At 44.7% G+C, this 23,957-nt stretch overlaps 1 protein-coding gene across 2 annotated transcripts in view; it reads left to right on the plus strand.

Annotated features, from left to right (window-relative positions):
- The window catches only part of ABTB3 (ankyrin repeat and BTB domain containing 3), a 179,439-nt gene that overhangs the window by 144,605 nt on the left and 10,877 nt on the right, over positions 1-23,957 (plus strand). Inside the window, exons 5-11 of one of the 2 annotated variants that reach the window (XM_061988920.1) lie at positions 1,610-1,775; positions 5,019-5,108; positions 8,229-8,330; positions 9,441-9,534; positions 9,644-9,779; positions 11,439-11,659; positions 13,132-13,310. In XM_061988920.1, the coding sequence (XP_061844904.1) occupies positions 1,610-1,775; positions 5,019-5,108; positions 8,229-8,330; positions 9,441-9,534; positions 9,644-9,779; positions 11,439-11,659; positions 13,132-13,310 (988 nt within the window). The remainder of the gene's footprint in view (positions 1-1,609; positions 1,776-5,018; positions 5,109-8,228; positions 8,331-9,440; positions 9,535-9,643; positions 9,780-11,438; positions 11,660-13,131; positions 13,311-23,957) is intronic. The other variant, XM_061988922.1, reaches the window with a different exon arrangement.

Genomic DNA, 23,957 nt, shown 5'->3' on the forward strand with positions numbered 1-23,957 from the left:
TGCTTTTTTCCCTTAAGCTTGTCCAGAAACTACTTCAGAAAACCCAACCTTGCTAGTATGTTGCTTTCTTCATCTCTGTTTAAGACATATTGCTGGTGCAGAATCTGTTGTTGCTGTTACGGTGTGTTTGTTGTGACCAAACGTTGTGCATTAATCTTGCAGCATAGTGTTGTGATGAAGCATCATTCATGTTCCCCTGAGTAATGGTACTCGAAGCATACCTGCATTCTTAGAACATCAACTTTTTAACATTCAGAACCCAAACTGATTGCACAGAACGAACATCAACAAAATATCAGTCTTCCAGACTGGTTGTGGCCTGGCACGGCAGAGAGCAAGCTTGAGCTCAGATGCCAGTTTCAGTACAAAGTCCTGCAAGAGGCTTTGATCGAAATACTTTGTATTTTCTGTCTCACTTTCCTTCCTCTGTTGAAAGAGGAAGAGTGGTAGCTATTACTGCCTACCACCACCTCTATATAAACAGCATATTTGTTGCATATTGCTGTTAAATATTAAGCGGTGTTACATACTTTATAAAGCTCCGATAAAGCACTTTGAAGAAGAAATTTAAATGATAATGATGTGCTGTTTGTATTTTTCTTTTAGTTTGCTGCATTTTTTAACATATGAAACAGAAGAGAAATATTTGATGTATGTTTGACTTTTTCACTTTTGATCTCTGTTTTGTTTTTCGTCTGTAAGTAGCCCCTCGTTTTCTGACCTAGCGTTTTTGAAGAACGAAAGTGATGTTTTTCCAAACAGTCCTTTATCCAAGTTCACACCAAAAGCACTGTGGATTTGGACTCCACCCTCTGCCCCAGACACTCCTCAGCATGAAAGAGAAACAAATCTGTCTTAATAAGATGAAACTGAGTTGGATAAACATCAGATTTGAATTGCCTGTCTCTCTCTGGGGCTGCAGAGTCACATCTTGGCTAAATATCTCCCAGCCCTTCTTCCATTTGAGATGGATCGAGATTGCCTTCTCCCCAGTTGCATGGTGCCCTGGTCTACAGGTGACCTTGCTTGAGCAGGGGGGTCAAACCAGATGACCTCAAGAGGTGCCGTCTAATCTCAGCCAGTCAGACATTCTGCTACTTGCACTTTCTGCTCCAAAAAGTCTTCCCTGTTACTGGGGCTGTGCTGGTAAGATCCTTGAAGGTGTTTGGAATGACATTATTTTCTCTTTGTTGGATTGTCAATGATTTTATATCCATTTGATGTAAGTTCAAAGCTTACAGAAGCCACTGAAACTTTTCAGAGATCAGGGGGACTGAATAACCTTGCTGTGCAGAGACAAAGCTTGCAGTGAGAGTGTGTTGTGCGTTGCTTAAACAGGGGAACAAAATTAGGTGAAAGCTGTGCTTTTTTTTCCTGATTTTTTTATAAAATGGATAACTTGTCCCATGAAAGATAGACCAAGGGCAGTCTCCATTAGCTTGCATTAGCATTTCCCATTCAGCACATCCCTCAAACGTACAGGTCAAGGGAGAATGAATGTGTGCGTGACCTGCATCCCTCAAAGATAGGGCAAAGGATTATTTTCCTAGGGACAGCGAGGTCTGTCCTCTGTTTGTCCTCTGAGGGAGTTTGTTTCTCACGTCCACAGAATCGACGACTGTTTTTGTGCATCTCGGAAACTGGATGCGGTTGCCACTGAAGCGAAGTTCAAGCAGGACCTGGGTTTCCGGATGCTCAACTGTGGCCGAACAGATCTGGTGAAACAAGCCATATCCTTGCTGGGGCCGGATGGGATTAACAGCATGAGTGAACAGGTAACGAGATAGAAACCTAAAGAAGCGACTGTGAAATATGAGAGTTTTTTTCTGCTTATCACAGAAAATGAGCCCCAGACTTCAGCTAAGCATTAGACGGGACCTTAAAACTTTCCCTGCGTTACTTTGCATTGAGTTAAACCGCTGCCAGGGGAACATCTGTGTTAAGTTTGGTCTTTTTGAGTTATATTGATTTGTGGGTCCTGAGGTAACTCAGCATGAGGGCAAATATATCCCCTGAAATCTTCTTAACAGTGAACTGAGTCAAGTGAAGTCAGAAGACAATCCCAAGAGAGCTTAGCGTTGATCTCAATGCTTAAAAGCCGCTTCAGTGCCATGAACAGTGGTGTGGGGCAGGGCTTTGTGAGGTCAGCATCCTTCTACTGAACGTTGCCCTGGCATCTGCAATGCACTTCATGTGCACAAGCACCAAACTCCCCGCAGGAATAAATTCAATGCTGACACTTAATTGAGTTCAGCCAGTTAGAAGTGACCTTCCAGATGTGAAAGTATCTCTGCAGCGTTACCCCTTGTTGGTCATTGTGGCCAACATCCATCAGTTGAGGAGCCTAAAACTCCTTGGAGTTAACAGCTGCATGAGGCTGGTGGTTGTGTTCAGAGATAAACCTGTCTCTGCAGCGACCTGTTGGTAGCAATCTGGGACTGTGATGCTCACAGAAGTGGTTCCCCCTTCTCACACAAAGAGCTGCAGGATCCTCTTTGGCAGGGAGCAGATAGCTGCTGTTCCTGCGGTGGCCGCTTGGGACAGGAGCTGGATTGTTAGTGATTTTAGGTCTTCTGAGATGGAAGCTGCTCCAGGAGTATGAGTTATGTTGCTGTTCAGTAGCTTCAGTCTAAGACAGTATTGTGGATTCACTTGAAAAAAAGCTTTAGAAGAGGGCAGTACTCTCTGAAAAAAAATTAAAAAGACTGCTCATTCCAAGTTTCATACACTATACTTCTAAAAATTATTAGTATTTTACATTAAATCTGAACCTGGAAACTTTTCACAGCTTACTTCCTCTGTCCTCCAGGCTGAAACCTGGGAGCACTCGGGCTTGATTCATCAAAGTACCTAATCATACGCTTAACTCTGAACACGTGCTTACATCCTAGTTAAGTGAAATTTAAGCCCGCACTTAAAATGCTTCACTAGATCAAACATCCCACATCTTGCAGGACAGAGCCCTAAATGATACAAGGCTGAACAAAAGAGAGTGATTTTTTTTTAGATTTTATTTTGCCAAATACCATGTGCCCTTTTCATTGAATGAAAATATTGTTACTGTGTTCTTGTACGTGTGTTGAACACTAATGACGGGCTCATTAAAAATCCATTCCTCCCACCTGCAAAGAGAGAGGGGCTGAGCAATGCTGCAGAGTAAGCCTGGAGGGGACTGGCAGAGGCAAAAGCAGCAAGGACATCAGTGCAAGGAAAGGGGAGGTTAGAAACCTCATTAACTTTTTAAAACCCTGATACTGCAATATATTTGGGACCTGTTTTAGTCAGTGGTGAGTCCTTCTTCAGCTTCAGCCGTGCCAATGTATTTGATGTGGCATGGCTGTGGGGTTCTTTGCTGTGACTGCCCACATCTTGCAGAGGGGAAGCCTTAGCACTGGGTTTTCAAGTTCTTTTCATCAGATAGGATTAGACCCCATATGCTGAACACTTGATTTAATTATCAAATGAGTCCACTTACAGGAATTGAAAAAATAGTTGAAGTGACATGTATTTAATTTTACGCTGCCGTCTCATTCCGGTGTTTCAAGGCTCAAACACAACTTTTTGGAATTCTCATCGTCCTGTTTGTTCCCGTAGTGCTTATTGACTGCCAAAGGAAATATTTTGCCACTGAGTGTAGCTGAAGTAGTTTCAAATTCTCTCCTTGCCTGGGGTGAACTTGTTTCTTCTTAATCATGACATGAGACTGCAGATGCCTATCCCCATGTTCTGTATCTCCATCAGCACACTACAGATTTGATCTTGTGAAATGCTCAATGTGTTTCAAAGGGGACCTAAGTACCCTGCAAGGACAAACCTTAATATGTATTTTCTCTAAAAGAGCAGCCCTTCCATACATAAGCACCTACTACTTCTAGCCCTGCACACAAACAGGAAAAATGGGCTAGTTCAGCAAAAAAAAGCAGTGCTGGGCTCTTGCTAGGAACCAGAGTGTCATGGCTGTGTGTCTGGACATGCTGGGTACCTCCAGTTTCTCTGAAAATAACTTCACAGCAGCACTCAGGTTGAACAGCAAATGACAGCAAATTTACCAGAGGACCTCAAGGTAGGCTATAAACGTGCATCAAAGGTAGCTGCGTGCTGTGGTAGATTTACTGCAAAACAACTAGTGGCTGTTGATCAACACCCCCACTGTATTTAATAAGCACCTTTTCTGTTATAATTTATGATAAATTTAATTATTTTTTTTAATGGTTTCATCTGAACTCATTACCACAGCCACAGTAATACTTATCTTAAGGGAAATGGTGATCAGCCACAGCAGGCATTTCAGATTAATACAAATTGCGCTGTTCTGTGGTGAAGGGTCACTTAATCTACTTTTCCTTGAAACAAGAGCCATTAGAGTGAGCAACTTGCAACAAGGCTGTCTGACATTTTGTTTAAAAGTTTTCTAGGGAGTGTTTTACAAAGTCTTTACATTTCCAACCCCTTAGGGTATCACAGAATCTTAAAGAGTTGGAAGGGACCTCGAAAGATCATCTAGTGCAACACCCCTGCCAGAGCAGGACCACCTAGAGTAGGTCACACAAGCTGTACCTGAATTTAACCTATCTTAACAGGGGCTTGGGATGTTTTTGAAAGTTGGAGTGCATGAAACTGTGATCATAGAATACTGAATAGAATTATTGTCTTTCTCTTTAAAAAATACCAGTGGAAATATGATTGCTTTGGTAAAAACATTTCTCTGCTGGGGCCCCAAAGATGCTCAGTTTAGTATGTAAAAATGGAGGTGAGACTGATAAGCCTAGTTTCACTCACCATGCTGAGGGTAACAGAAAAAAATACTCAACAGAAGTGACAACAAAAATGGAAATTGTACAAAAATGGTTGGCTTTTGCCAGTCTGAGGGGCATGTCTATAACAGAGGTAATGGCTTTCGTTAAATACATACTGTTAGTCTTATGATATATACTTAAATAATTGTTTAAAAAAAAAATCAGAGAGTTCTGTGTTAAATTTGTCAATTCCTTTGTTTTTTAACTCCAAAAAATGACTAGGGCATGACTCCACTGATGTATGCTTGTGTCAGGGGTGATGAGGCTATGGTGCAGATGCTGCTAGATGCTGGAGCAGATCTGAATGCTGAGGTGAGGACTTTTTGTTGGTTGTATCTTTGTTCTGTTCTCTGTTTACATTTTGAAACTACCCCCTGAAACTGTAGTGGAGGGAATATTCCAAGAGTTTAAAAGGAAAACAAATGTCTAATCCTGGACTGCACCACTTGCAACAAATAGTGAATCAATTTGCATTAGGTTAACGTTGGAATTCACTGCACAGAAAGAAGGGGTCGAGTCATCGGACTTACACCACAGGTAATATTGTTTCAGATGTGTTTGCACACTATAAATGAATACAGGCATCAGCACTAGCACTGAGCACAGTTCTAGTGATATTGGAAGGACTCCCTGAATCTGAACTGAGTTAAAATGAAGAGGGTAAAAGAAATACCCGTCTGATAACCTGACAAATCTCAAGCATTACTATGCATTGGGATGTTCCGGCTAAGCGTCCCCAGCACATAAGTGCAGCGTAGATTCCGCTGTTTTGTTTTACAAAGTGCCTTTGGCTAAAAACTGTTGGATGAGGAGCTTGAAGCTTCTGGAATATAAACATCTCTTTGATGAGTGCACATCACAAACTTACACAATCTATCCAGCAAGCGGACCGTGGCAGGACTCTGTGCCACGCAGGTATGTACGTTTTTAAAGAGCTGTTTGAAAAAATCTGCGAAAGAATTATTTGTTAATGGTTCCAGTTTCAATTTGTTGAGGTCATGAGTAAATTAAGCTGTCTGCTTCACTTATCTGTGTTCCATCTGTTCTGTTTGGACCTGAGCGAGCTGATAAATTGTAGTCACTGCTTTCAGACAGACGTTTCGCACTCTTTAAAAACCTAATTTAAAAGCAGAAATGGATGTCACCTGTAAGAGACTGATAGTCGTTACTATCTGATTGCTGTACTGTGACTTACGTGAAATCGGCTGACGATTTCAGTTCCCCAAATTCGGGCACAACACTCTCAAGATCTGGCAATAATTGCATACTTAAACCATTGTTAGCACTTTCTGTAGGTACAGCAAAGACTGGATGGGCATGGAGACTGATCTCCGCTTTAACCTTGCCCATGGCTCGGAGGTGAGATGGCATTATTTGGTTCCTAGGACGAGTTTTCATTGGGATCAGTCTTCTCAGTTGCTCCAGTAGTCTTCCAGACTTGAACCAAATGCAAATTTAAACAGTTTTGTCTTCCTGAAACTGCTGACATCTGAGAGAATAGCTCCAGTGAGGGATGTGAACCTCTCCGATTCATTTCTATAGAGTGTTTGCTCTAAAATCAAATGAAAACACTTTGAGACAAGAACTGTGAGTAATTATGGTGTGCAATTATAAGATGATTTGTGCACACCACAACCAACTGTGCAAATTGGGCAATTACGGCAAAAAAAAAAAGGCAAATCAGCCATGAACAAAAATAAATACTCTGTCAGGTGCCTGCATCATTTTCCCCCTTTCACTTTGATCAGTTATATATATATGTTTCCAAAAGTAGCCTCAAATACTGGGTGCCTCCCTTTTTGATTGCCCATCTTTAGCGAAAATGGACTCATTTCCAGATGTGCGGAGAAGCTGCATTTCATTCTGGAGTCATTGAGACCTGTAGCTGCTCAGCAAATCTCAACTGAGCCCTTAAAAGCCCAGTCAACAACAGGTCTTTTGCAACCACCATGCCAACTGGAAAGAACTCTTAACCTCAAAAAGAAAAAGGAGCAAAGGAGTTAAAATGACTTCATTTTCTTCGCTGCTTGCCATGGGCTGCCCCAAACAGTGACGCCTGAGGAGGAGCTGGATGTGTTCACTAAACCGTGATCCTGCCTATCCTCACCCTCCACTGCTCTTGCTCCCCAGCCTAAAGGCTCTAGCTGCTCGTTCCTCTTCCTTCTGAGCATACCCAGACCCAAAGAAGCCCCGTGCCTTTACTCAGAGGGCCAGCACACTTCTCCTGTTGCACTTTGAGCTCACTCTTTGTCAAATCTGGGCAAAAAAAGCCAGGTGCTGGTGCAGATTCACTCCTCTGGCAAGCTGCAGGAATCTGCATGGGCTCTTCAGATTTTGCCCTCATCTCTGTCCTTGGGACTGAGGGCCTGGTCGTGTGCTTCTAGCGAAACGCTGCATGTGGCGCTTGGAAATGCGAGCTGCTAATGCAGCTGGGCATTTAATAGCTGGCTGTGCTCCCCTACGTGGTTAAAAACACTTCAGATGAAGTAGTGAAAGCAGAGCTGGCTGATGAGACAGAGATAGTGCATCTCTTACTCTGATTTTAGTCCTCTTCTGCAGATCAATAATAAAATTTTGAATTTTACTGTCACACTCCATCTGAGTGTGCAGTCACGGATTGGCAAGGTTCATTAGATTTTGCCATCTCTGTGAACCTCATCAATATTAATACCCCCATCTTTTAAGAGAGGGAAACTGAAGCAAAGAGTGGTTATTCGTCTTCCCCAATGTCTACATTAGAGGCACCAGGCACTAAGATGTAGGAAATAGAAGAAGCAATGTGAAAAATACCATTTTATTTTCTAAGGATACAGTTTGCATCTCTTTTAACTGTCATCACCCTGCCCTGAACTCGGGCAGAAGGCAGTAAAAAGGAATTGTGTTAAGCATTGCTGAAGTGCCACTCTGCCCGATCACTTCTCAGCTGTCTTCTTTCCTCTAGCGGGAGAGGAACAGCCTGGAAGCATGCCCATGAACTCTAGAGTAGGGTTTGTGATACGTCTTTTGCGATGACAGTGACAAAAGTCATACTGATTTGTGTGGAAATAATTTCGTTGGGCCTGGAGAGAAGTCAGTGGGAGCAGTCCTTAGCTGTAAGCACCCTGATCTGTCCCTCCTTTCCCAGTGTGTGCTACTGTAACCAGAGCTGTGGATGTTTTAACCTTGTGCAAAAGTATCTGGTGGCCAGTGGTTTAGATGGAGCTACAGTAGTTGGTAAAAAGACTTGATTTGGTATGAACTCTATTCAAGCTGTCAAATCAGCATGAACAGTTTTGAGGAAATTTTTGCAGGAAAAAATATGAAGCCAATCATTTTATAAAGCACCTTTCCCAGGTTTTCTGTTTCGCTTACTCCCTCACGTGCCTGGCTTTCAGGCAGGTTGGATTTTATTACTTATAGCTCTTTAAAAAAATAACTTTAATTTGTTTGTAGGTTGTCAGTACTGCTCATAAATACCCATCCGTCCACCCTGAGACCCGCCATTGGACAGCTCTGACATTTGCTGTGTTGCATGGACATATTCCTGTAGTTCAGGTATTATTGTATTTCCCTACCTGCATCTCATTCTTTTGTTTCTCCTCTTCAGTTCTAATTACATCCATCTCAAACCAGCATCCTCTCGTCATACTCATATTGGTTACTTCTGCTTCTTCTAGAGTGTACTGATATATAATTGACCTATTATATAGCAAATATTGTGTTCAAACCTTAACCAATATGAGGTTTAAATAGGACAAAGCAAAGTCGCACCAAAGAAAGTCTGACAACTCCTTGTGCTCCTTCCTGACCACTTGTTTTATATGTTTGTTTATTCATTCATTACACTTTCTTACACTGTAATGCTCTAGCAGACACAAACTTGCTGCCTTGATGGGGGAGAGGTGAACAACGGCCCTTGTGCTGCTCCAGAGGGGGAGAAGCACTCACTCTCCTTACCCCATTGTGGTGTCACGGCGGGGATACGCTGGTTCTGTACTTTGGCATCTCAGAAGTTGGGAAGATTTGTTCTTCAAAACATCCGTGTCTACGGCACAGTCAATGAAGTGCCAAAGCTTTCAAGAAGGAGATGGCCAAGGGGGGGCTGAAGCACAGGCCCCGTCCCACTCTCCTTGGCCACTTCTGGTTCCAATGCTGTTGTTATTTACGTGGAAGTATGCTTGATTGAGATCACAGCTGTTGGATTCATTGCTGCCATTGGTTCTTAAGAGCTGCCTTTCTTTTTGGCCATGTCTTTTTGTAAAAGGTGGAGGCAACTGAAATCTGATCTATTTTAGGATGGTGCTGGGCTTCTAGAAGACCATGAAGGAAGGATGCTTGTTGGGCTAATTGTCAGTACTTCCACCTTCAGCGCATTACTTCCTGACACTGACCTTACCGCATTTCCCATTCAGAAACACTGGGTTATATACTTTTTTGGCTCTGAAGTTGGACACCAGTCCTCCTGGTGTCTGACAGCATAAAATGAGCGAAAAAAGGAATCAGTTTGCCTCTGTGAAACAATGGGCACAATTTGCATGTTACTTGTCTCCATCGTATCTGGTTTGCAGATAACAAGAAGCATTAGACTCTCTCATTTGTCACTGTTTGTGAACTCTGCAGACTGCGATACCCTCAGTTGCTCTAAATGGTGAATTTTCTTTCTAGCTGTTGCTGGATGCTGGAGCAAAGGTAGAAGGTTCCTTGGAGCATGGAGAGGAAAATTACTCTGAAACTCCTTTACAGTTGGCAGCAGCTGCTGGTAGGGACTTTCTCCTCCCACTGTAATAAATTCTTCAGTTGTGAATTGTGGTTTATATGAGCAAACACTGGATTTTAAAAGAAGTAAAAATGCATCTCTCAACTTGCAGGAAATTTTGAACTGGTCAGTTTGCTGTTGGAGCGAGGAGCTGACCCCATGATAGGAACAATGTACAGGAACGGCATTTCCATGACTCCACAAGGTGACATGAACTCTTTCAGTCAGGCTGCTGCACATGGACACAGGTAGAGTGGGAACAAGTCTAGTGGCATCCCCGAAGTGCTTATTGTTTTTTGCCTGGGCATCTGGTTTGAGCAGATGGGTGAAAGTTCTGCATGGACGATTGAACATGCCACCAACTGAGCAGAGATGTAAGACTTTTTGCTAGCATGTGAATTTAACCAGTTGGTAGCACAAGTTGCTTTTTGATAATCTGATTTTTTTTCTTCTTTTAAGAAAAAAAGGCAGGCGATTCCTTGTGGTGTGTTGCAATGCAATGGTTGTTAAATGGCAGCTGATGTGATGGCAGAAAGGAATGACAAAGACATTCCTTATGAGTTTCTTGACACATTTCTCAGGCTTGAGCAAATCATGTCTGTAATGCTGCAGCCTTAATTTTCACTGGATAGAGTTTATGCATCTGTGTCTACTGTAAAGTCCTGTGTGTCTTAATGTTTTATGTATGCTGCAAACTTTAAAAAATGAGCAATGAGTTGAGTACCTGGCATGCGTGTTCTTGCAATGCGCAGGAGCTGACTGCAGTGTGATGGATTAGTATTCTGATCTTCACATTCCTACTTTTCTGATTGTAGCCATCCAGAGGAACATAGATACAGGTTAGAGACAGTACGTACCGTCTGTTTGCTTAGAGACAAGCTGCCAGTCTTAACAACACGCTAACGGCACGTCAGGGCGGGTTCGCGCGGCACTGCCCAGCTGGAGCCTGCCAGAGAGCCCTGGGACAGAGACAGGACACTCTATGTAGTGGAGTCTTAATGGGCACTGCTCCAGCCTGGCTGCCACCTGGCGTGAGTGGAAGCCGTGTGCCCGAGGAGGACCTGAGGCTCTCCTCAGCTTGGCTGCTGGCTGTGCATGTTGCAGGCCCTGGCTCTTATATTCCTACCTGTACACCGCTCACATGCTCTCTTTTGTCCTTCCTTCTCAGTCACAAATTTGTTTGGGACATGCCATGCCCTGCTGCCACCCCACACTGGGGTCTGAGCAGATTCAGGGAGGCTGTCAAGGAGGTGGGATGGGGGCCAACCTGATTTATCTTCTCACGGCTATGAAACTGAGAGTTACCCTACTGAGACTGATGAGTTTACAACTGGTACGAATCTCAGGGCACCAAGTCTCTGAGTTTGGGCTTTGCTATTTGATGGCCCAACTGGATCAGTGTCTTTGCAGAGTAGTCCCAGATGTGCTCGAACCTGCCCTGACTGTCCGCATTGAATGTCTAGCTGCTCTAGCTTTCCCAGACTGCTTTGAATATTGAGTGGTGGTGCTTTCAATAGCTCCAAGCAACTCCCTTCTCAAGTGGCCTCTGTGGTGAAAGTCCTGGGAGCTTGTCCAGAGGCACCTTGGCCGCCTCTGATGTGGGAAGTAGTCTTGAGCCACGTTTAGTTCATGGGTGTCTCTTCCCATGAGATGCTGCTACTTGTGTGACATCTGTATGGTTCCCATCACAACAGCAGCATCTTGCAGACATGCAGGTGGGCCAGTAGGAGCGGTGCTTACCTCAGGACCGCCCTCAGCCAGTTCTGCCCTTGAGTAGTTCCCTGGATAGGTGTCCTAACGTGCCACATCACAGCAAGTATCCCAGGCACAACGAAAACAAAGTTGCTGACTCTGCTCTCCCACCCTCTCTTTCCCTCACCCTCCCTCTGTCGTGCTGTGATTGACAGGAATGTCTTCCGTAAGCTGCTTGCTCAGCCAGAGAAGGAGAAGAGCGATATTCTGTCTCTGGAGGAGATCCTGGCTGAGGGGACAGACTTGCCAGACTCGGCGGCAGCTCCACTCTGTGCCAGCCGCAACAGCAAGGCCAAGCTGAAAGCCCTGAAGGAGGCCATGTACCACAGCGCCGAGCACGGCTACGTGGATGTCACCATTGACATCCGGAGCATAGGTTAGTCCCAGCAACCGCTCTCCCCTCCCTCCAGGGAGGAACCGCTGGGAGAAACACAGAATCATTACAGTTGGAAAAGACCTTTAAGATCAAGTCCAACCACAAACGTTTGTCCCACTCTTGATGGGCCATTGCTTAAGCTGACCACAGACACACCTTCCTCAGCTCTTGTGGAAGCAGAAGGTGCTGGGGGGTCTGTCAGGTTCCTGGCTATTTTCAGCTCCACAGCACACACTGTTAAAGTGGCCGCTGGCACTTTTCTGCAGGATGGAGAGGTTTCCACAAGCAGCCATCTTCACTGCTGAGTGCCAGAGTGTTAGATAAGGCTCTAGGGCAGTGTTTGACTGCTGTGGGCCACCTCCAGCAGCTCCTCTTTTGTACTGTGTCATAAACCAATCCATTATTAGTAAAACATCTCTGTTTTCCAATGCTTATGAGCCTCTGAGGGCAGGGAACTGGCTCCTTGGTGTGCCAACTCTGCCAGTGTGGGGCTTGAATATCATATCAGCCTGATGGAAAGTCACATCTGCCTGTGAGGAGGGTCATTGAGTAGCACAGAGGGGAATTGCTCTGGACTGAATATTTACCATCTGCATTGATCTGCATTCAGAGACCCGAGTGCCCAGCATGGCTCTGCCTGGTGCAGTGCTCCGGACCTGGGGACATGTGGCATGGGTCGGGGTATGTAGTGGGCTTGAGCAGGCAAAGACCTGGCAGTGAATGAGAGGAGAGTGATGGGGCTGCTCTCCAGGTGCTGGACATTTGCTGAAATGGAAGTAAAAAATGTTTTGTAGCCAAATGCCAGACATGCATTTCCTCCCACTCTGTTCTGTGAGAGCAGAAACTGGGTCACATCCAGCCTATTGCCTGCAGAGGTCCGTTAGCTCCATGTGCTTTCTTGCTCAGTGCACAGGATCAGTTCCCTTTAAGTTCCTGGAGAGTGGTTCTGCCATGGCAAACTACTTGAAATGGCTGATCCGCTTAACTCACTCACTGCTGTTCAGGGAAAAGAGTAATGATCCGGAGAGGACATGAGGTAGCACTTAAAGAAAGTTTTAATCTGAAGACCACCAGTTTGACTCCAGGTGGGTAGTGACCAAAATCGTGGGATTTACCATTTACTGGTTCTCCAGGGCCGTATTCAAACGAATGAGCTGCTGTAAATCTAGTTTCCAAAAGGCTTTTGCATCACAGAGCACCACAGCAATTACCACAAATTGACAGTCTCAGCAGAGAAGCTGAAGGCTAGATGAGCAGAGAGAGCACAATTTTCTCTTAGCATTTGGAGGAGAGCATTAGGTCTGGGATGTCTTGATAACCACCAGCCTTCTCAACAGGGGATAAATAGGAACCTAATTTCTAGGCTTATTTGGCAGATTTTGCTTAAAGTTTTTTATCATAGGTAAAATTAAAAAACCAGAAGGACACATCCTTCTCTGAAGCTGGGAGTGAGCTCTCTCCTCTGTTCCTAGGTGTTCCCTGGACACTGCACACGTGGCTGGAGTCCTTACGCACATCCTTCCAGCAGCACCGACGACCCCTCATCCAATGCTTACTGAAGGAATTCAAGTCCATTCAGGAGGAAGAGTACACAGAAGAGCTCATCACACAAGGATTGCCTCTGATGTTTGAGATACTGAAAGCCAGCAAGGTACGATAAATTATGTGATTTAAAGAAATTGGCCTCATTTCCTTCCCGTAAGACACAAAGCTTGTGATATTGTTTTTGCACAGCTGTCCCAAAGCTTGTTTAGACTGTATAGGATTATTATTATTTATATCTCAGGCGGTTTTTTCCATCGTGAAAGCCTGGGTTTAAAGCACACAAGCTAATCATATCTGCTAGAAAAGCTTACTATTGATGCTAACAATAAACTGGAGAGACAACAGAAGTTGATGCGTAGTGGTGAAATTAAAGTCAAAAGCATCACTGCAGTATGGCAGGAGATGTTAATAACTAAACTGACACAAAGAGTAACTTTAACCAGCTTGTTTTCCAGGACTGCACCACAAGGCTAATATTCATGTTTGCTTTGGATTTATTTAACCTCTCACGTGACTTTATCTTCCCTTCATGTGGGATTTGGGCTTTTAAATTTGTGGGGAGACTGGTTTCTACAAGCACAGAACAGGATTTTTTTTTCCTAAGTCTTCTGTGAGAGTGTTTATACTTTCAGCTTCCCCAGATTTATTCTTTCCGCTAACATTTTCTTATCCAGAAAAATCAGACTAACAAAACTTGGAGGGAGTTATCACTGGGTATGCAAATACAGTAGCAAAAGGGATGGATCATATTGGGCAGGGAAAGAAGAGATAAATGTCTTACCTAGTGAAAGATGGATACTTCCTTGTTATAACCAACAGTCTCTTCTCTACTGGTCCCCTGGAGAGTCAGTCACTCCCAAGGAATGCCCAGTCAACTTTACTGTTACCAGATAATCATTTTAGTGATGAAAAGTATCAAAATAATTGTATTGCTGCTCTTTTTTTCTCATCCACCACAATACATGTTGATTCAGTCTTCTAATTATTTAACTCGGAAGGAAGTAACATTTCTCATCCAGTTTTACAAGGAGCAAATCATTTTTAGCACCTACAGCCTTAGCCTAAATAATGTGAAAAGGAGAGAGGTTCTGGTATAGGCACTCAGTACTAAAAAGTTCCAAACTTAGTATAGCTGGTGAAAGCCTACGTGGATTTATTACTTGCAGCCTGCTGCAAAAGAGGGCTTGGCCTATAGTCCTGAGGAAATCTTGAATGTTTGTTCCAGCAATTGTTCTGATTTTTGCTCCCACGAGCCTTCCCTTTGGGATTAGTTTGTATTGGATGGGCACTTATGGATCATTTTTGAGACAGCTTTTAGGAAATCATTCAAAATCCTAGGATTTGTAGATTCCTTGTTCTGAACTCACTTGGCTTAATGAGTGTTCATCCAGAAACTAAGAAGTGCTGTTTGATTTGAAAGCTGATATAAAGCTAATCGTATTGAAAACTTAACGGAGATTAAGTTTAGGCCTTGTAATCTAGGATGAAGGATGGCTTTCATTGCTCTTCTCTTGGGTGGCTGAAGCCAAGGACAATGATCACTGTTAAGACTGTGTTATTTACATAGGATTGTACCTCTGGGACATGTTAGACAGGGTCTTCCAGAGTGTGTTGTAGGAGACCTGGAAACAAGTAAGACTGCTACCTTCTACTTTGGATTCACTTAAAACTTAAGAGTGAAACAACTACAGTATCACAAAACCCCCTCCATGGCAAAGAAGAAATCCGTGCTGATCTTTATTCCTGCCTCTGGGCTTAGGGGAGCTGCCTGTCTTCACTCTTCCTGAGCATGCATATTCATAAACACACACATACACTCCTTCATATTCTTAGAAAAATAATGAATCATTCTGGGACACTGTAAGGGTTTACAAATTGTCTGCAAATGCCATGAGTTATTGCGGCGGTCTTGTCCAAATGGCCTCTCACAAAGCTCTCCCAGAGAGAAATGAGGACAGACTCTGTGGAACCCTTTGGAAGGAAACAAAATAAATTCGTGTGTAGGAGAATGAGCCAATAAAACTTCTCCCTGATCTCTCTGTAGAAGGCAGCCGAGGAAAGCTGAGATTCAAAGGATCTTCTGTTCCCATTCTCTTGCAAGGGCTGAGAGCAAAGACTGTTCTTTATGTATATCCACAGAATGAAAGTCTCCTCTAAGAGATGTGGAAGGGCCGTAACTGTGGTTCGCATCCTTCTCTTTCGACAGCAAACTGCAAAGGTCTGCATTTTGTAGAGCTGTGGAAAGAGGAGCTTGATTTGTTCACAGGGACATCCTTTTCCCTCTGGGCTGCAAACTTCGAGATCGATTACTACTCTCGCCAAACATCACAGTCTGGGCCCAGTACATTTCCTTAATGAGTTTTTCAGGGCAAAAAGTATAAAATAAGCAACTAGGAAGCACAGAGGCACTTAGAATTTTTTGGCTGATGTAAAACAAGATGTCCCATTTGCTGCATATTGTGATGCTCAGTATATTTTAATTGCATGGCAACTTGCACCTAATAGAAATGGCATTTTGCATTCCTATAAATAGTTCCAATCATCTCATAATCTCAGAACAATTTACAAATATTAATGAGTTCAGACATTGAGGAAGAGCTTATCCTCCCATTACGAACAGGGAAACTGAGGTAATTAAACAGGCAGATTTTCAGCACATCAGAGAGGGACAGCCTTGCCCTCAGAAGCTGTGTGTAATTTGAAGAATTTGGCCATAGAAACTGTCCAAAAATTACACAGAGACATAGGGCAGGTCTCAGAGTAGGAAGTGTGCCTTCTGCTCCCACCTTCTACTTTGTACTCTTGGACAAAATGTTCTGGCAGGTTCCCAGGCCGTGCAAAAAGGTCAGGTTCTACAGTAAAGTAACCAATACCTTCCAGAACACCATCGGATGTAAGGAATCCCTTTTGTCTTATAGTTGGTTTTCTTAATTCTTGTTTCTAGAGGGTCCGGGTGTTATTTATGTGGGAGCTCTGCTGCCAGCTAGCACTGATACTGGTGTCCTGCAGAGTGGTGCTCCATTCACATTTATGTGGTGAGATGTTGACAATAGAAATGAGAGTACAGTTTGCAGAAGTCTCGATGCTGGAACACAGAACAGTAGCAAAAACTGGCACATCGGGCAAAACTGGCTGAGCTGAAGTCCCTAGTTTCATTGCTTCTCTTCGAGCTGTGAAATAAGCGGGGAGCAACAGTGAGTAGATTGTACATCAGTTGTTTGCTGCTTCACTGAAGCCCTGGAGAAAGACTTACAAAAGCACAAATGAAGGTTCCATCCCCAGCTCCCGGTGGCTTCCAGTGGGACGGAGTGCTTTCGTTTCCTCTCATCCTTTTAAATGTCTTTATCAAGTGCACCATTGAGAATTGGATGAAGTGGCAGTATTTCCATGCTGGTGAGGCAGACCTGTGAGAACAGTCAGGGAATCACTCTGCACTTGCCCTCCCCATGGCTCCTGCTGTCATGCAGGGAGCTCGGATCATTACCAAACCAGGGACCAGAGACAAGGTACTCTGGAGAGAACAGCATTAGTGGAAAGGACACAGAATGCTCAGTTTAAGGCACTTTCCTAAGAGCAAGCAGAACTCAAACCGGGAAAGCTCTGACATGAAACGTCAATGAAGTGGTGGTGAACTTGGGCCACCAGATGAGGAGGACTCCATTTCAGGATGCATTGAGTCTCTTCGGCAGACAAGCACACAAACAGCCTGCTAGAAGTGATTTGGACAGGATTGCTTGAGACCAAAGTCAGAGAGACACTTCTGGAAGCAAGTAGCCCAGAGCTAAGATGTAGCTGCTGCACAGAGCAGAGTTGAGTCCCTCAAAGCTAAGATGACACTGGAGATCTTTTAACAGAAGAAGGATAGGAAGATGCAGCTGAACTCCTGCCTGTTGGTATCTGTGTTGTACTCTTCATGGCCTGGGGAGCCCCTCCAAACTTCTCGCTAGAAGTTCTCCTTTGCCTCCAACTGAGATTGACATTTGCGTTGCCTGAGCTTGACTCTGAGCTGGATTACCTCCCTGCCCCATGTCAAAAAACCATACTTGCCTGAGGAGTGGACGTGCCTGAAGGCTGGCCACAGCTTGGAGATTAGGCCTTCCCTAAACAGAGAGTTTTAAAAGAGCTACATGGAGGCTGCACACAGATCCTGCAGGCTTGTAGTGCCTGAGCTGGGGCTCACAGGTCAGCTCTTCTGTTTTTGCAGAGAGAGTCTCTTGAGGGTAACGTGCTGAATGTGCAGGGAGGTTTCTTTGTCCTCTGTCTGTGAAAATGCTGGAGCTGTTTCAGTTTGATCTTGACATTTCTACAAGCTGAAAAGAGAGAGGCTCAAAACCACACTTTTGGAAGTTAAACACATCTGGCCTTTGGAAGAGGCTGGTTTTAGATTTCCACTCCCAAGCTCCACGTGGACTTGAATTGCCATTAAAATCACCCAGCTCCGTCCATGAAGATGAGCCAGCACTGTTGCCTGTAGCACAAGGTTTCATCCACCGCTTTTTCTGTGTACAGCAATTTAGACCAGATTGTCCTTGAGCTAGTTTTTGGACAAAAAAACCCTCAACTTTTCATTCCAAATAATGCCTCTTACAGCTTTCTCTCTTCCCCTGTAGTATGGCATGGAGCTGCTGTTTGCCATTACTTTGGAACCTTTGCGGGCACAAATGGCTGAAGTGTGTGCATTGAGCACTTGTGCTGAAATGTCATCTGAAGCTCCACTTGGCACTGAAAGTGCTTTCCATCAGGAAAGCTTGGCTAAGGACCACAAGTATTCTCTGTAGTGTATTGTCCCAGACAAAATCAGCTTGAAGAGTCGTGGGAGGGGTCCTTCATCACCCTTCCTCACTTACGTGCTGCAGCTTTCTCTTTATCCTTCCCATCAGTGACAAAGCCATTTATTTTATCTTGATCATACTGTGCAGCCAGGCTTGGTGAAAGATGCAGGAAACGACTCTGCAAAGATATTTCCTCAGAATTTAAAGTTTGGGCAGAGTTTCACACAAACTCTGCAACTTGCAACATTGCTGCCTAGATGCAGCTGAAGAAAGCTGCAGGGGTGCACAAGCCTTCTTTGGGAAGGCTGAGGTGTTTGAATAACAGCCATCAGTCTGGTGTTGACAGTTATTGAGAAGAAATAACGACTCAAAACAGTAACTAGTTTTTAAAATTCCAAAAGGATTCATGCATGTGAGTATCTTGGTAAACCTGGCCTATATAATTTAAAAGCTAAAATACTCTTTCAACAGTGACTTGGCCACTTTAAATTCTCTTAGAAAGAAAAGTTTGGTGCTTTGATTGGGTTTTTTTTTTTAACATACATCTTTTCAGTAATAGCAGCATGTAGCCTCTGTCACAGATGCAGTAACTGCTAAGTCTTTCACATCTCCAGCAAACAGAAAGCAGAAGGCTTGAAACACTTGCCTGCACTGTTGCAGCAAAATGCTGAATCTTGAGATGGGCGTCTGGTTTCTTTATTGCTATATTCTTTCTGGATTTAATTCCTCTAAAACAAATGTTGGGAGAGGTTCCTCAGAGAATGTCAACAAACTCAGCTCATGTATCTGTGCTACAAAGTCCAGGCATGGTTGTCAGCAAACATCAGCTTTCCCCTAAGGTCTGCACATGACCTGGAAAGTGACGCTGGAAGACGAAGGAGCTACAAAATTCCCTGGTTTGTCCCTTGCTTCACAGTGGGCTGAAATGAATATTTAAGATAGGTTTCAGGGAAGCTGTGTTTTGCTGTATGAAGCCAGACTACCCTGTTCTGCAGGAAGGGCTTAGGTTAGAGGGGAGAGGTGGACCCTGCATGGTGCTCAGGTGGGCAATGGATCATGCTCAGCTCCAAGAGGAAAGTGCTCCCTTGGGAGAGTGCTGTACTTGTTTCTTTTGCCTGCAGATGGATCAGGAAAGACCCTTCTGTGCTGGGTGAAATTTTACTTCCTTGTTTAAACTCCTTTTCAACAAAAAAATTGAGATTTTACTGTAATGACAGGTTTCATTAGAATGTTTTCGCTCCATATAATATTTTACCTTTCTTGGAAAAATTAACACCTGAAAATGGAATATTTTGGCTGACAACTGAAATAGTTTAACTGAAGAAAAACACAGACTTTCTGCAGAGGAGACAGATACACCAAAACCCACACTAAAAATAACCCTAAAGGCATTCCAGGATGCTAAAGTGCCCACTTACATGTTCCATGCAGTGGCCCCTGCCCTTCTGTGTGTCAACTAACGCCCGGGCCGGGCCCACTGATTGATCTTTTGGCTGGGACTGTGAGGGATTTCATAAGACAGGTTTCGCTGTTCTCAAGTAATTGCAGCAATCTGTAATGTTGCCTGTTGTCATTTGTAGTACTTCTGTGTCTAAACAGTTCAGAGTAACCAGGAGGCAAGTTATCCACACATGTACGTCCTGCATTCTCCATGTGAGATGGGAGCTCCAGGTACTGAGTGGCATGTTAATGACAGACTCTTAACCCTGTCTCGTGCTTTTGTAACACAGATTCAGCTTCATACTAACACAGGTTTGATTCTTTTCCCACCCTCTGTCTGCCTTCTCAAGTGTTTCCCTGCCAGAGGCAGGAGCTGTTTCTTCATTGACAAAAATAAATGCCATGGATGTGACACCTGCCCCTTTCTGGGCTCTCACCCAGGGATTACACTGTGCCTGGGGATCTGAGTTTTTTACATACAATGCTCAGCTGTGATATAAAGAGCCTTTTGAAAGGGAGGCTTGGCAGCTTTCCCAGAAGCTAACTGAAGGGTCCGTTTGTGCCTTACCTGTGATTAATTCTTTTCCGTTTGTATTTGCAGTGGACAGACTTGAGCCCAGCACTAACAAAACCCATTTTGTTACGCAGTTCACTGCTTCTAACTGTATCCCCAACCTCTGGGGCTTCCCTACCTTTGCAGCTGTCGACTAATATTAATTATGTGTATGCTGCTTAATCGTCTAGGAGTGACCCTCTAAAGTGGCACTGAATCAGTTTTGAGGCAGCTGGCAAAAGTGAATTATGCAAGAGGAATGTAGCAGAAACACTTAGGCAAGGATGGAAAAGGTTCAGAGAGACGGCCAAGAAAGTCTCACGGAGTCTGAGTGCTCGGGGATGGGGGTCTGTGAAAAATCCTCTCTTTTGCTTCACTCCTATATTGTCTCTTTCTGGGAAGAAGAGAGCATAAACAGAGAAATTATTCAAAGGCATCCGAGCATGTCGTGGAACGAAGTTCACGGAGGAGTCCTCAGTGGACTCAAGGTATCCTGGGACTCTGCCACTATTGGAACGACTGTTGGGGACTGTGTGTGAGATGGGTGATTAGAAACAGAGCATATGCTACCCTGGATTTATCAGAGAGCTGGATCTCCTTAGCATCCTTGGGATCAGAGAGAGAAAAGATACCTTTGGCAGCACCCCAATTCCCTGAGCAGCATGGTTTCCTCAGCATGCTAGGGAGATGTATATCAACAAGCAGACACCAAGTCCAGGAGAATAAGTGTGTTACCTTTTCTGACTGATGTGATGGGCTTTTGGTTTTTTGGGCTTTGTGGTAGAGGAATTTGAGGGCCTGGGACACTTAGGCTATAACAGCATTAATGAGACTGAGTTGGTATGGATGACATCAACAGAAGGAAAACCTTAGATACTGCTTGGGATTTCAGAGACAAGGAAAAGCAGTGCAACTTGTTACTGCTGTAGAGGACAGCCACATGGAGGTTGTGGAATATCTATAGGCCAGTAAGAACTAAACAGTGGGTTTTGAGCAGTCCAGACAGATGCAGTGTTGGAGTGAGGGAGCCTGTGAAGAAGAGGCTGCTGAAGCAAAGTGCGGTCAGAGAAGAGCAAAACCTTAGCTTAAACTGCTGAATCTGACTCAGGATTCCTCCTTGCGGGTTTGGAGCTTAGTCCCCAAGATGACACATATTTTCCACATATTGGTGGTGGAAGAAAACCAGGTACTGGAGAAAACTGTCAATACATTTCCCAGTTGTGTCTAGCACATTGTAGCACCACATCCCAGAATGACTAGGCTGGGTCATGGGAAATGGAGCAAGTTCTCCCAAAGTCCAGAGAGGCCTTTCCCGAGTTCTGCCACAGACCTTCATCAGATGGACATTCAGGAAAAAATACCCCAGTACCCCCCACACAGGTTTTTACCTCTTTTGAGATCAATCGACTAGTCTTCTCTGCTCCAGCCACTTGAAAACCTTCAGTTTGCTTCAAAAGAGTATGTGAATTCCCCTCACAGTTCAAGTGCATTCATCAGGAGTGGGGAATTCCTTTAGATCTCAGCTGAAGAATGCTTTTAAGTCAAGAGACCGCTTGTATCTACAAAGCAAAGTTGCTTGCTCACTGACCAACTCTCTGCTGGAAGCACCGTCTCCTTCAGAAGATTCATTGTTCCTCCCTGTTCCCTCTTGCCTATCTGTAAACTACCCCATGGCTAGGTAAATATTTTTTTGCTATCCTATGCCAAGCTTTCTTCCCCCTCCTGCAGTAGAAGATGTGCATCGGCTGCCTTTGACTGCAAATGAACACTCATGTCTGCAAGGAAGCTGGCCTCACTCCAGATCTCAGCCTCGCACGTCCTGGCACAATGTTTCCCAACATCAAACTGTAGCAAGAAAACAAACTTGAGTTCTCTCCTCCGCTGTTAATATCACCACCCACAACTGCTGCAGCGAGCTCAGACTGCTGCTCTTTCACAGTCAGCTGGTAGGGTGGTAGAATAAATGGGGAAGAATTATCCAGCTCAATTCTTAAATGGGATGGATGTGGTAACCAGGGCAGCTTTCTGAGCTTCTCAGTGTGGGCACTGTGTGAAGAGGAAGGCTGAATAAGCTGGACATGTCCTCCCTGCCAGCGTATCACTGTGTGCCCCAGGTCATGGACTCTTGAAGTTGTTCCCAGTAACTTCACAGCAGCCCAGCTCAGCCTGTTCCAAGAGCATGATTTGGCTTAGAAATGCCTATTTTTTTTCCCAGCCATCCAGTTGCAGACAAAGCATCTCTTTTTCCTGCCTCTTTCTGCCTGGATTATTGGTAAAGCCGGGAGAAGCTGTGCAGGGAGCAGATCCAGCCCTGTGAGCTTGGCTGCATGAGGGGTGGTATGGGAAGCAAGCTTGCCCTGCTGCTCACTGCTCCCATCGCTGTGTCTCGTGGAGAAATCTTGCTCCTGGTTGTTAGCAACAACTCTAAATGAGCACATGCTTCAGCTCTCTAGCTGAGCACATTTTTTGGCCTTTGGTGCTGTTCGTTTTAAGTATTTACTGTTATCGACAGAAGCCAAAGGTCTCCAACCTTCTCTCTGCCAAATGAGATCCATGTCCTTCACTGAAGGCCTTGCAATGTATTGAACTGCTATCTGTCAGATGCCCCTGCTTTCTTTGATGTGCCAGTCTGAAGGTCTCTCTTCTCTTTTTCCCATCTTTGTTCTGTGTCTCAGGTTTTTTTAAGCATCTCTCCTGTGAATGTATCACATCTTGAGCTAATTAGAGCTTAGTTTACAGGAGGTTTTTCACAGGCTTATGGGCAGGCAGCAGCAAGATGGCTTTATAATGGGCTTTGCACACCACAGGGTTCATGCCCCGTTGGTGCCTCAGGGAGCTGGCAGCACCTCGCTTGTGTAGACAGGCTCCCATGGGGTTGTCACCAGGCATGACCCGGTCTTCTCCCACCTATGTGATTGGGCATGGCCCATTCTTCCCTGGTCTCGATGCCCCTGGACAGCCAAGTAGGCAAGGACATGGCTTGGACTAGTGAGTGAGACCTCCAGCTCCTAATGAGACACTGGGAGGTCAGCACCAGATTTTCTATCATGGCATTCTCACAGACACTCTGGAAGGAGGAGATGCATTGTCTGTATTGATGGATATGTGTATTTCCAAAAAGCTACTGCTCAGGCCCAGCTGTGGCTCTGACTGGTGAGTTCAGGGACTCACTGCACCACCGGGAACCCTGCATCCTGGTAGTTTTGAGAGGGAGCTACCAGTAGCTATTTAGTGCAGTTACTCTGATTTTATTCACCACAGGTAAAAGTGAACGTTGCTCTTCCAATTGCACTTCTCTCCAGAAGCTTCCCTCTGCTCTGAACCATGGAATTATCCTCATCTTCTGTTCTGTTTACTGACTTCTTAGCATCTGCCAGATCCAACTGGGAGCTGCCGTGCTGGTAATCAGCATCCCCTCGGACACACTCCTCCCTGGCTGACTCAGTCAGCCGCAGCGCTTCGGCACAGCCCTTCCGAGCAGAGAAGCAATTGCTCTTTCTGCCCTGTCTCTCTAGAGCTCTCCCTCCCAGCCCTCCTGGCAGCTGAGTCACTTCCTTTTTTAAATCTGGCCTTATATCTTCCTTTTCTCTTTGCACTGTGATTCACTCCCTTTGTCAAGCTCTTTGTGGAGCTATGGCTGGAAGATGCTGAACAGAGAGACACTCCCAGTGTGAGACATCCTCCTTGTCTCAGAGCCACAGTGGTGAGCCCCTCTCTGAGGGCTGGTCCCTGTGCCGTGCTAAATGGTGTCTCTTAGTGTTTCTCTTCTCTTAGCATTTCTTTCAATGCTACCTCTGACATAGCACTAGGAGACAACTCCTGCCTGCGGGCGAGCGCGTGTAATTTCCTTTGACATCAGCGTGTGTCTGCGAGGGCACGGCTCTACCCTTTCCCACCCCATTCTGATTAGATTCAGTAAGGGAGTCATTACAGGATCTCTGCCACTCCTCTTTGTCCCTTGTGGGATTTAAGGAGCAGCACTGTTAGA

The sequence above is a fragment of the Colius striatus genome, chromosome 1 (assembly GCF_028858725.1).
Source record: "Colius striatus isolate bColStr4 chromosome 1, bColStr4.1.hap1, whole genome shotgun sequence".
NCBI lineage: Eukaryota > Metazoa > Chordata > Aves > Coliiformes > Coliidae > Colius > Colius striatus.